General features: G+C 34.5%; 1 protein-coding gene across 1 annotated transcript in view; it reads left to right on the top strand.

Moving 5' to 3' along the window:
* The window catches only part of LOC149808564 (chromatin-remodeling ATPase INO80-like), a 172,678-nt gene that overhangs the window by 71,516 nt on the left and 86,540 nt on the right, over nt 1-14,622 (top strand). Inside the window, exons 24-26 of the mRNA XM_089979145.1 lie at nt 3,893-3,970; nt 4,289-4,541; nt 9,458-9,586. Of these exons, the coding sequence (XP_089835271.1) occupies nt 3,893-3,970; nt 4,289-4,541; nt 9,458-9,586 (460 nt within the window). The remainder of the gene's footprint in view (nt 1-3,892; nt 3,971-4,288; nt 4,542-9,457; nt 9,587-14,622) is intronic.

The following is a 14,622-nucleotide window of genomic DNA, read 5'->3' as shown; positions in this document are numbered from 1 at the left end:
GTTGATGAGTGCTGACACAATTTTAGAATTCATGTTCAACAAGCTCTCTAACCTGAATAATGACACTAGTACCAAGCTCATGGAAAATTTGAAGTGTCGCGTTGAAGAGCGATTGAACAATGATGTCATGAACCTCCTATGCAGTCTCAAAGATCCATCTGTCGCCCCGTCAAAAACTACGCTAAATTTCGCAGGAAATCTTGCATCTCGTCCGTTTGAAGTCAACGATGTAGAAGATGTCGTCAAACAGTCGTCAAATGATGCTGAAAGTGTGAACTTGTCTCTTCAAGATGAATTGAATTTGTTGCTTCAAAAAGATGGATCATCAATTGCAGTCGGAGGGCAAGACAGTTTCAAATGGCTCAAGTCCGAATTCACGCTCTTCAGGAACTCTGGCCAGCACACTGAAAATCTCCAGAAATTGTACAACGCAATTCTATCCATTAAACCGACATCAACGGACAATGAAAGAGTTTTTTCAGTCTGTACAAATTTCTGTACAAAATTAAGATCGCATCTCTCAGACAAGTCGCTTAATGCACTTGTATTTTTGAAATATTATTATAAGAAGTAAAAATGTATTGATTTAGAACTTATCACGAAAGATATATAATAAAACGGTGTTCATCACAAAAATAAGCTATTGACTGTAAAATTAGTGAAAATATGGAAAAAACAGTAAAAACAGCTGTTAACAGCTGTTTTTTGAAAATTGAAAACAGTAAACAGCTGTTTTTCATAGATGACTATTTTTCAGAAACCCTATTTACTTGTTCTCAGATTGGACATCTGTTTTCCCTTTGTAGTTTCTACATAAAATGCAGGTGCTGTTGGGCAGCATCCTTAAATCCAGCTATGGTTGAACTAGCTTATTATTAATTTGGATTTAGATAATTTGATGATTCTGTGAAGTATAATTATGTCTCCTTTTCTGGTGAAAAATACAAGCTTAAAGTTGTTTGTTGCTGGTGCCATCATCCATTGTTAAGGTGGGGTTGTGGAATCTCTTAATTCTTATAAAGGTGAGACATGGCATTCCACAGAGCCCACATGTTTTCTTGTTTCTTTTCAAACAAACATCTTGTCACTTTAAGTCGGATTCCTTGGAGCTTGTCTATGTAAGCATGACATTAATTGTATTGTTGTGATATTCCAGTACTTGACCTTTTGTAGTAGATATATTTTAATTGTTAACCACAGAACACAAAAATATCTGGCATTAGTTCCACCAGCATTCCATTTGGAGGATTGTTTCTTTCCACATGGCCATTAGGCCAAGTGAGTTTACGGTATTGGTCCTATGGCCATCAACAGTTATTTTCAGTTTCTTCACAACAACCACTAAACTCCTTTCAACCTAACATAGAGCATCCTGGCATAAAATACCGCTGTAGATAGTACAATAAATAAACCTAAAGACAACTTATAAAAGACCGTTTAACAGAATTAGGAAATTGAACTTGCCAATTTGAACCTGCCAATACTGCAAATGTATGCCCTGTTTTCTCAATGGTTATTAGGCTCCCAAAATAATGTCCTTTTATTGTGGCCAGACACCTCTGTCAACTGACAGAAAGATGGAGACAAGATTGATGCTGCCATTGCAACACCATCCTGCACCATCTCAAGCATTATAATGATCTTTTGGGATTCCTTTTCTACCTTAAAAGCATTACAAAACCTTAAAATTTCACAAGCTTTTAATATCCTGAATTCTAATAGAAAACATGAATTGCTCGTAAAATCTAAAACAAAAGTATGTACTGTTGGCTGCTTAGTCATGTTGCTAATAAAAGTAAGTGCCCTGAAGTCACCCATTTCTAAATGAATTATTACACATACTGACATCAAATGTTATAAAAATCAAGTGTTACAAACAAGGTTTGGAACATCAAACCCATTATTTTAGACTGGCATCCCTCATTGAGAACCAATCACAGAGATGATTTGGTTTCTGTGCCACTTGTATATAGGAAGGACATAGATATTTGATTTGTCTTTACCTCCTTAAGGGCAAGCCTTGAGCTGAGCGCCTACCCGGACTGTCCACTCACTATGGAACACAGTCTTGGTGAACAGTTCAACTTTCCCACTGAGCTACAAGTCTTACGTGAACTGAATTTATGAGCTTTGTGATGATGTACCACTGGAGAAAATCTTGGACTTTTTGAGTGTTTGTAGCGTTTATAACAGATTTTGACTGGATGTTTTAAGAATTTTATATTTGTTACTGTTTTTTTTTTATTATTATTTTAAATACATTTGCAGTAATTTTTCAATCTTCATCATTATCTTGCCAGACTACATGTTTACATTTATTTGGAAAGGTTATCTTCCAAAAGTAACATTTGCATTTCATTTGGAAAGGTTATCTTCCAAAAGATTTTAAACTTTGTACATGTTTTGATCTGAACTTTTAATCAGCCCTATATAGCCTGCATTGTGCTGACATGCCATTAAATACTGTTACTTGCATGCATGCATACATACATAAATACATACGCAAGCACACATACATACATACATATATACATACATACGCAAGCACACATACATACATACATACATACACACATACATACACACTGAACAGACTATGACTAAATTTGATAAAAAGCATACTGGCATGAAGACATTATCAGATATGGATGAAGGGGTTTCCTTGTCAGCTGGGAGCGGGGTGATTTACCTGGTTACTTTAACTTTCCACCCGGCTACTTTTAAAAACCCCAAACCCCCTGCCTACTTTTTAAAAAACCCAACCCCCTGCCTACTTTTTATAAAACCCCAACCCCCTGCCTACTTTTGAAACTCATCCTCTAACTTTATTGAAAGGTATACCATTACTCCCAAAAAATAAAAATAAACTTTAAATAATTTTAAAAAAACATTTAACAGAATTTGAACAAATTTTGATAGAAAGCATCCTTACATAAAGACCTTTCAGTTTGTGCAAATCATGCAAACCCTCCTTCAAATATGGATGTCATTACAGAAAGTTGAAAAGCAATGAAACAGTGTCTCGCGCAGAATCTTGACAGAAAGCATCATGGCATGAATGCATTTGGGGTTAATGATTAAAGACATAATGATGATCATCGCTTTATATTCCTGCTGTTAAAAAAATTAAAAACAAAAAACTTAAAGCAACTTCTCAAAAACTGTTTAAAGCTGTTTAATTAAATTTGATGAAATGCACACTGTCTAGAATTGTTTTATAATTTGTACAAATGATGTTTCATTATCAAGTATGGCCACCATGACTAAAACAAAAACTTCAAACAACTTCTCAGAACGGTTTAATGTGGTTTGATTAAATTTGATGGAAAGTGTAGAAAAGCTTTCAAATTTATACAAATGTTGTTCCGTTATTAAGTATGGCCACCAAGACTAAATGTAAAAACTATTAAAGGATTTATTGAATACAGCTGAATAAAATTTAACCAAATTAAACACATCCTGTTATGATGGTCTTTGGAATTTGCTTGGTGTCAATTTGCCATCAAAGATGGCCATTTTTGAAAATTGAAAAATGTTTAATTAGTTTTATCTTGAAACCTGTTCATCAGAACTAAACCTTAAACTTTCATTAAGAACCCTGGCTTAAGGGTGTTTCACTGTTAGACAGGTAACACCAATATGCCAGCATATATGATTGAAAACAGACAAAAATGGAGAAGCCTTGAAATAATGGTTTCGTAAGATATGTAGTCCAAGCGTTGGAAGAAAGTTTGACAGAAAGTACCCTACATACCCATGTTTCTTGAACAACTGCGCTTGAATTTGGCTTTTAGGCAGATAGCCAGAATAATGATGTCAGCCACACTTGCAGATATTGTCTATTCCAATTCATACCTATATGATGTTACTCTGATAATTTGTTTTATTTCAGATGGTTAGCTGTTTTTCTTTGGTTGAAATCAGCTTATAGGATACACCATCAACGAGACTGGCAAATAGAACCAGTCAGGTAATGTATCACAGATTCTTTAATTAACACGATCCTACACAAGTACTCCTTTCACACAATATTTATGGAGCAAGTTGAATCAAGGCTAATTAAACATTGAAATTAATCAGAAAGATATACTTTGTCTTGGAAAATTTGCACAAAGGAAAGCTAATTCTTGCATGCTTTGTTATATAATGTTATTTTTTTTTAAATTGCATTATACAGAGATATCTTAGGATTTATGCTTACAGGTTTCTGTAACATTTTCTTGGGTGTATGTGTGTGTCACACAGTGGATTTCTGATTAAGTATTCTAAATGTAATTTGTTCTTACAGGTCAACATATCTCAGCAAAACTTGCTTTCTTCTGGAACCAGAAAGAACCACCTATTTTCCCAACCTCAGAACAAGTCCAAACCTACAACATTTGATGTTCACTAGCTATACAAGTACAGTCTACACCCATGAGATGCATACAATTCATTATATACCCGAGACAACAGCACATCGACAAATCCGGCTACGTAATCTTAGGAATGTGTGGTTGGGAAAGAAGTATCCTTTGAGTCCACCCCATTCACCTACAAAAGTAAGTGTTTGGTCTCCTAATTTTAATTGAAGAATTGCGCTTTGTGTATGCTGATTTGAAGATATCAGTGGTGATCTCATTGAATCCAATCAAGTGACTTGTTGCTGATTTGAAGACGTCAGTGGTGATCTCATTGTATCAGATTAAGTGACTTGTTGCTGATTTGAAGATATCAGTGGTGATCTCATTGTATCCGATCAAGTGATTTGTTGCTGATTTTGAAGACATCAGTGGTGATCTCATTGTATCAGATTAAGTGACTTGTTGCTAATTAGAAGACATCAATGGTAATCTCATTGTATCAGATCAAATGACTTGTTGCTGATTTGAAGACATCAGTAGTGATCTCATTGTATCAGATCAGATGATTTCTTGCTGATTTGAAGTTAATATGTGCAGTCATACCAATCCTGATGATCACCTTTTTGTAGTGGTCACCTGGTCTCAACAGCCATTTTCATTTCCCCATCTGAAATATCATCTATAAAAGTAATGTTAAATGTTCACCTGCTTTCTGCACTCAACAGTCAGGTGATTCCTAAAATTACAATTGTGTCTTATTTTTTAAAATAGTCGCAGTTGCTCATATTCACCGTACTCGTGTCAATCTATCAGTGTTACAGTAAATTGGCTATTATCCCTGCTATTGTTTTATGAATTTGATTAAAGCCACATTATTAGGTATTTTGCTCTTGGGGTATGTACTTTAAGTAAATTGTCCCTTATAGCCTCACAGTTTTTTCTGAAAGGGCTGTTTGTGCTGAAGTATTTATTTAGTATTGTCAGAAAGGATTAATAGAGAACCATATTTATCCAGAATTTGCTTTAGTTGATAAAAATATGACTTCTTCAACAATTTATTTTGGTATTTACCGCCTAATAATTGTTTGGGGATAATTTTGGTAAGCTCTACTGATGCATTGTTTAAAATGCAAAATATCAGTCAGCTTTGAAACAATGCTCATTTCTGTCAAATAATTGGATTATAATATAATTAATTAAAAAAGGCTAACTTCCTATGATAGTTGGGAAAAGTCAGCATTAATGCATATGCCAGATCATTATTAAATATCCTTCCATGTTTAAGATATCAATGTTTAATAAGCATTTCATCATTAGATTAATCTTTTTTTAATCCAAAAATAGATAATGGATCAACACGACAGTCACTATTTCATACAAGATATTCCATTGACTCTAACTTTTCAAGGCAAAATTCTGCAGGAACATAGAACTGAAGACAGAATGTTTTTTAAACATTTGATAGTAAATACATGATGGGAACAATGTTTCAGTTTAAAAGCCATAGCCAGTCTTTGAACCAATGTGACCAGTCTTTGGGTTTATACTATCTGGGTTCCTGCAAGTCTTTGAATCCTTGAAAAAGTTTTGGAATTTAAAAAATAACTTTAAAGGGCCTTGAAATGTCATTTTTCTCAAAACCTTGTGAAAGTTTGGAAAAGTCATGGAATTTTGTGACTAGGGAGTTCAAACAGTTGATAACTGATAACTTTATAGCTCCATGCACCAAACACAACACAATCCTGATCGATGAACAGATCGTGAATTTTATAAAATGGCCTGGAAATGTCTTGGAATTTGTTTCTGTTAAGTCTGCTGGAATCCTGCTCTATATTTGGACTAAGTCTGTTGCTTCTGAGACAGCCAAATCCAGGTGCAATATGCAGACTGGTGAGCTGTATGCCTCGTTACTGTATATATAAGCAAAAACATAATGATTAATAGATAGGGAAAGCTTGAAGTTTCCATGTGTATAAAAGCCAGTTTCTCTTTTACTGTGGGTGGTGGCTTAGGACAGGTTTGACTGTACACTGAAACTTTATGAGAGGGCCACCTTTGGAACCTGCTAAAACTAGCTGTAATATAGAGGTGGTTGTGATATTGAGGTTAACGTTTTACTGGAATATATTATGTTGGGTCTTAGTAACATGGCTGTCATGTAGAGGTGGCTGTTCATGCTAGTTTGCATATAAATTTTTTGTTATTAATGCCAGTATTATCCCTATTCAAATATACTTTAGGAATCTTGTGTCAACACAACACTTGTTCTGAATCTAATTAGATCCTATACTGATCTGCACTGAAAGGATCAGAGGTCATTTGCAAAACAGCTATTTACAAGCCAATCAGAAGGTTGCAGTCTTGTGAACAGAAATATGAAGAGAATTGGATAAGCAAACCAAAACAGTATATGAATCACATATTTATTGGTTTGATGATTTGAACACCTGAAAACCCTGAAATAAGTAATGTTACCAAATTGGCATTTGTGTTCCATTCATATTTGCTACCATTTGTCTTTTTTTCATTGACAGTTTTAGAAATGCATTCTTATTTTGCATTTATATTTTCCATCATTCATTTTCTTTCTTTTTCTTTATAAATGTATCACCAAAGTAGAAAAAGTTTGATTTTTTGATATTAAGGGAGATAACTATTGCTTTTTTGTCTTTTCTATTAAAAGTGTTCTTAAGTAAAACAAATAAATATAAAATACATAAAATTCCAAAGACAACTTTGAATTTGCAGTGAACAAAAATATAATTACAGCTGCAGTAAATGTTAAAATGTAGTTGTGGAGTATTGGTCAGGGCTATTGCCCAGGGAATATATTTGAACAAAAATGTATAGCAGGGTAATCAAGGAAAATGATAAAGAATTCTAAATTTCATCTATCAGCTACTACTACTACACATTAAAGTGCCATTGATGGATTCCAAGTATGTTATGCTGGAACAGCCCTTCAAATTTTGTTATCTTCAAATTAGAATTGTACAGATACAAATGGTGATGTCATATTAATAATGGTTGTTATAACAGTTTCAAGGCTTGTAATTGGTTTTAAAAAATGTCAGTGTAAAGAATAAAGACAACTTACAAACAAGCTTATAGCCGTTAAATTTAGCAGTATTCCAAAGTACAGCTAAAGAAATGTTCAAATCCATTCATAAAATGCATAACATTTTATTGTTTTTGTTTTATCATTCATCATTCTGCATTCTCCATTTCTTTCATATTGTATTTATCATTTCAGTTGCATTTGCATTCTAGTTGCATTTGTTACCCATTCCATTTTCATTTTCATTTCTTATTAACATCATACATTTTAGGATCTGTATCAGCTACTACCAGGGCATACAAGCATGTGAATCTTGCAAATTTTGTATGAATTTGTGTGTTTAGAGAGCAGTGTTGTGTGAGAACTTGCACAAATTAGTTAATAGACATGCATCTAAAATTGTACTCTGTGCATTATACAGACTTGATTAATAAGAACTAATTTCAGCCCTTATATTCAGCTCACTTTTCAGTTCGTTTTTGTTATTACAGTGTAACTGAAACTCGCCAATGTCTAATTGTCCCATGTGTATCTTAATCCGTATATCACACAAAAGATTTGAGCCATGAATTTTGCACAGTTGATCACTATAGTATGTATTCAACATTACTGTTTTCTTGTTTCATAATTTGCTTTCAGTGCTCACATTTTAAGCTTTCACTTACACTTGCCAGAATGCCCTTAAAGATGTGTCTTGTAGATTTGCTGGCATTGTATCTCTGGCTGGCCTTATATCTCTGGCTGGGTTTGTATCTCTGGCTGGCCTTGTATCTCTGGCTGGCCTTATATTTCTGACTGCTTTTTTTCCAAAACTATATCAGTTCATTCATAGCAACTTGCTTTTCAGCATAGCACGGGTATCTTATAGGACCACATGCTTTTCTTTGAACATTAGTCGTCACATTACTCATTGATCACATTAATTGTCAACATTACTCATTGATCACATTAGTCGTCACATTACTCATTGATCACATTAGTCGTCACATTACTCATTGATCACATTAATTGTCAACATTACTCATTGATCACATTGTCAACATTACTCATTGATCACATTAGTCATCACATTACTCATTGATCACATTAGTCATCACATTACTCATTGATCACATTAATTGTCAGCATTACTCATTGATCACATTAGTCGTCACATTACTCATTGATCACATTAATTGTCAGCATTACTCATTGATCACATTAGTCGTCACATTACTCATTGATCACATTAATTGTCAGCATTACTCATTGATCACATTAATTGTCAGCAGTACTCATTGATCACATTAGTCGTCACATTACTCATTGATCACATTAGTTGTCACATTACTCATTGATCACATTAATTGTCAACATTACTCATTGATCACATTAGTCGTCACATTACTCATTGATCACATTAGTCGTCACATTACTCATTGATCACATTAGTTGTCACATTACTCATTGATCACATTAATTGTCAACATTACTCATTGATCACATTAGTCGTCACATTACTCATTGATCACATTAGTCGTCACATTACTCATTGATCACATTAATTGTCAGCATTACTCGTTGATCACATTAGTCGTCACATTACTCATTGATCACATTAATTGTCAGCATTACTCATTGATCACATTAATTGTCAGCATTACTTATTGAACACATTAATTGTCAGCATTACTCATTGACCACATTAGTCGTCACATTACTCATTGATCACATTAATTGTCAACATTACTCATTGATCACATTAATTGTCAGCATTACACATTTATCACATTAATTGTCCACTCTAATCCTACCTTAAAACTGTCATTTGATTGGTTTGTGTGACAGATATTGTCTAGTCTCTTTTGTATCAAATTAAAAACTTGCAAAGGTGTTTACAATACAAGGTATGTAATGTTTGAATATTCATTTTAGGGTCAAATTTAAGACCTTTATCATATTATCAAAGGAAGTTTTGTAATGAAGGGTAACTTTCACAGATACATTTCCTATACATCTTAACCTTTTTCTTTACTGTTCATGATAGTGTAAGGTCAAATTCATTTTCTTTCTTCAGAGTCCCAGTAAAAGTCACACAATTGAACCCCCTGAGTTACCATTACATCCACACAAACTACGATCGCCCCGACTGTTCAAGTGTCAACCCACATCACTCCCTGGCTTCCTGTATAATTTTATTCCCAAGGTAAGCTGGCACTCTTTAATAAAGAATGGAGGATATTAGATACTAAGATCATAATTCATTTTCTGTATTACTGTTAAAAAGTTCTGCTTGTGTAATTTCGTTATACTTTGTAATTATTTTGTATCCAGTAACGATCTGAATTTGTACTCTATTCTTCTCATTATCATGTGTATGGTGTAGCATCTGAAACAAGAAGACCGTCAGTGAGTGTTTCAGCATGTATCACTTAATTGGATGCAACTTTAATATGATGTCTCAAACTCGCCTCAACAGTATTAACACCAAAAGTCACTCAAGGTGAGGGTGATTATGCTTTGGAAAATAACTCACTTTAACACACTGGGAGTGAGGGAAACTTTGGAAATCTGTCTGCCTGTAAAGCAACCATCTGCCACATTTAAACATTCTTTTTTGACAAAATTTCTTAGCTTGATGTCAAATTTGAATCTGGGGATCTTGCAAACAGCAGATTGACTATTAAAAACCATATGGTTGTCTCCCTTATATCAAGATTGGTGCCCATTTTGAACTATAAACCTGTGATCGGAACTTTGTTTATGGCTGATACATAGTAATTAGTCCTTATAACCTAAATAACTTTAGTTAACGTATGTTCATGTCTGATACAGCAGTTATCTCATAAATTTAATGACTTTCAGTTGATGTATGTTCATATCTCATACATGGTAATTACTAGGGGTAAACCAATTAATTGATATATAGATATTTTTTCCATATCATTGCTCATAGATAGAACAGGTGAAGAATCAATACAAAACAATACTACCCAACACAGGTTATTTTAATCTTAAGCAGTCATTGGCCTTTGTCTTCTATTCTTTAAACTGAGAATTCATCTGAGACTGTCAAAGCAGGCACATACATTTATATCAGTAACAAAAAGAAACTTCTGACAAGCCCCACTTGCCTTCTTCAGATTAGCAAACATAAGGTGACTCCCATGTGTGGTTTGGAATCTTCCCCTCCACCATACCATTTTGATGCTGATTGTTTTATCATGTCAGTATGCCCAGCAACTGTAACATACATCAACTTAAAGAAAACCTTCCAGATTTGTTCACCATGTATGATTCAAGTACTTTACGGATCATTTAATAACCAAGTTTACATGATTTTTCACTTCTGCTTCCCATCTTGTCTGCTTGTATTGAATATTAGGACTACACTTATATAGTGTGTCATGTAGTCAGATATGTTACATTTAATTTTTATTGATGGTTATTGTTTGTTCAGGTCTAGAATGAATCTATAACCAATGAGAACTAACTGAATGTTACTCACTCTGTGACACACCAGAAGTATTGGCATCCAAACTCAATCTAAACAGATAAAAGCAACTGAGAAACTTTGCACAAAAGTGGCTATTAAATGATATGTAAAGAACAAGTTTGGTATGTCTGCATTTATGCTGATGTATTTCAATTATTTCCTTTTTGACTCATAATCAAGTTTCAGAGTCCATGGCATCTAAAATGTGACGGATGGTTGTAGGTCATCTCTGCTTCCATACTTGCACTTGTAACTTTTCTTCTGTTTAGAAGATGACACCATAATACCTTCCAAATTTTAGTGAAGATATGAAATTAGTAGAAAAGCGTTTTAAAAGCATTCATGCAGTGTAAAAGGAAGGGCATGGTGACCAAGATGAGTCTTGCACATGATGAAATGGAGCAGCCTGAAAAGATGAATACAAATCACTAACACCTAACAGGTAGTCTGTTTGGAAGTTTTTTGTTTTTATCTTGTCATTGATGAGAATGGCATATAACAGATTACAAGTTTATGTATGACTGTAGAAATAAAACCAATATGGCAGTACATATGAAAATGGCACCACCCTACCACTGACATACATGCCAACCATTACGCTTTTGGTGTAATCATTACACTTTTTTCCACTAAATTATGCCTTATGCGAAAATGCATTCGGATTACACGTTTTTGGTATATCCCCCTAAAAAAAAAATAATTTGTTTTCTCATTTTTATTAATATCCCATTAATCCCACAGATATTCTAGAAAAGATGGCTTCTATGTAAGTTCAACATAATAGTACGCTTGTCCGTAGATTTACATGCACTTTCCTAACAGTATTATGTTCTATTTATAGCATTTGCCCTATTTCCAAGAAGTAGGCTGGTTCTACTTTCAAACTTTTGACCTCGGTTTCTATTTATAGCAACTGTATGGCTTAAGAGAAAACAGACTGGTTTTCTAACTTGTAATCTTTCCTCACAGATTTTTGTTCAAATTGATAACTGGTACAGAACCAGTCTGTAGGTATTTGGCGCTAAAAGTCAAGTCAGATTTATTCTTGTCTAGTGTGTTAGAGCAAAAATGTTTTTCAAATAATTTCACAGATGAATTAGAAAAGATGAAAAATCAGTTCAGAGATGAATACATGAACTACATATTACAGCGTTCCATTCTAGAGCAGCTTCACGCCCCTTGTAGGCTGTGTGGAAAGGATTTTAATATTGGTCATGGTGGTAAAACAAAGAAACCTTGAATTAAGTTCTAAGGTAACTTATTTTTTTTACAGCAGAACTAAATTGTGGACACGAATTTTATAAATGCAGAGGCCTTATATACAGAGTTTCTAAAAGAAATTGGACTACCCCTAGCAATAGAAGACTGCATTGGTCCTTTGTTCAAATGAGTGTTTCCTGATTCCAAAGTTGCAGAAAATATGCATGTGCAAGAACAAAATCATCTAATATTGTTAGGTGTTTAGCAGAAGATACTTCACTTAAAATTGCAGAAGCCATGAAAATTGGGCTGTTTAGTATTGCAACAGACAGGAGTATTGATTATGATGACAAAAAGTTGTACCCAGTCTGTGTAAGAGACTTTGACAACTAAAAGGGCAAAGTCAGAGTGCTCTTCTTTCATTACCAGAATTAAAAGTGGATTCCACTGGAGAAAACAATTTTTTATTTGCTTGATAATGCTTTGAATAAATATAAGTTGGCAGAACTGTATGGGGTTTTCAGCTGATGCTGCATCAGTGATGACTGGAATTCATAATGGTGTTGTACTCTGTATTTTGAAAAATGTCTCCATCATTGTTCATATCAGGTTGTCTCTGTCATACACACCATGCTGCAGGAAAGGCTGCTGATAAATTAGAAAGAGAACTCCTGAAGTATCAAGTAGGCACTCCACCTGACAATGTACTTCATGGGGACAGAGTTGATTTTTTCATCTTATTTGCCAGCTAAAAGACCCAATAACTGGAAGATATAAATTTCCTCCTCTTTGTCAGGTTATGAAAGGAATATTGATTCTTTACCATTCTAATGCTGACTGTGAGAGGTTGTTCAGTATTGTTAACAAAAATAAAACTGAATTTAGATCCAAGCTCTGTAACCCAGCACTTAGTGCTCTACTGGTGTGCAAAATATTTATTTATAGTCTCAGCTGTTACAAAGTGTTTTGAAATGCAATATGAGAGTCTTGCTTTTTAAAGCTCATAGTGTTATATACGAAAACTTTAAGCAGTAATTGATGTTAAAAGTCTAGAGGGATAAATAAATCATTTTGTACATATGCTGATTGAATTTTCGTATGTTATATGTGGAGTACACTTTTTCTGCTTGGATTACTCTTTTTGTTCACTTGGATTACACTTTTTCCTCGCCAGGGGATGGCATGTTTGCACTGGGAGACCTTGGGTGAAAAGACCATGAAGTTGATACATGTGTTGATATGCAGTAGAGGTGTATTATTTAACCCCTGGTAATCTTACTTCCCATAAATTTAGTCAATTGGGATCAGAACTTTAGTTGATGTATTTCGTGTCCATGTATGTAGTAATTACACTTAATGAACTTTATAAGTTGTCAGATGATACATTTTAATGGGGTCCTTATTCAAGTTTTGGATTGGAGAAGGTGTTCTTGTTCAGTTTGTGGATTGGAGAAGGTGTTCTTGTTCAGTTTGTGGATTGGAGAAGGTGTTCTTGTTCAGTTTGTGGATTGGAGAAGGTGTTCTTGTTCAGTTTGTGGATTGGTGAAGGTGTTCTTGTTCAGTTTGTGGATTGGAGAAGGTGTTCGTGTTCAGTTTGTGGATTGGAGAAGGTGTTCGTGTTCAGTTTGTGGATTGGAGAAGGTGTTCTTGTTCAGTTTGTGGATTGGTGAAGGTGTTCTTGTTCAGTTTGTGGATTGGAGAAGATGTTCTTGTTCAATTTGTGGATTGGAGAAGGTGTTCTTGTTCAGTTTGTGGATTGGAGAAGGTGTTCTTGTTCAATTTGTGGATTGGAGAAGGTGTTCTTGTTCATTTTGTGGATTGGAGAAGGTATTCTTGTTCAGTTTGTGGATTGGTGAAGGTGTTCTTGTTCAGTTTGTGGATTGGAGAAGGTGTTCTTGTTCAATTTGTGGATTGGAGAAGGTGTTCTTGTTCATTTTGTGGATTGGAGAAGGTATTCTTGTTCAGTTCGTGGATTGGAGAAGGTGTTCTTGTTCAATTTGTGAATTGGAGAAGGTGTTCTTGTTCAGTTTGTGGATTGGAGAAGGTGTTCTTGTTCAGTTTGTGGATTGGAGAAGGTGTTCTTGTTCAGTTTGTGGATTGGTGAAGGTGTTCTTGTTCAGTTTGTGGATTGGAGAAGATGTTCTTGTTCAGTTTGTGGATTGGAGAAGGTGTTATTGTTCAGTTTGTGGATTGGAGAAGGTGTTCTTGTTTAGTTTATGGGTTGTAGGTGTCTTTATTCAATTTGTGAATTGGAGAAAGGGTCTTTGCGTAATTTAGGGATTGAAGAAAGTGTCCTTGTTCAATTTATGGATTGGAGAAAGGGTCTTTGTTTAATTTAGGGATTGGAGAAGGGGTCCTTGTTTCCACGGAAGTATGTTTGCTTGGTTTTTAATTTCATGGTTTTTAGCAATTGTGAAATCCAACTCTACAGTCATGAAATCCAACCCATAATCATGAAATCCAACCTCACAATCATGAAATCCAACCCATAATCAAGGAAATCAACCCCACAGTCATGAAATCCAATTCCACATTCATGAAATCCG

This window comes from Sinohyriopsis cumingii, chromosome 1, assembly GCF_028554795.1.
Source record: "Sinohyriopsis cumingii isolate HCF-2022 chromosome 1, ASM2855479v2, whole genome shotgun sequence".
Lineage (NCBI taxonomy): Eukaryota > Metazoa > Mollusca > Bivalvia > Unionida > Unionidae > Sinohyriopsis > Sinohyriopsis cumingii.
Note: the sequence above shows the minus strand (reverse complement) of the source record. Positions and strands in the feature narration are given on the sequence as shown.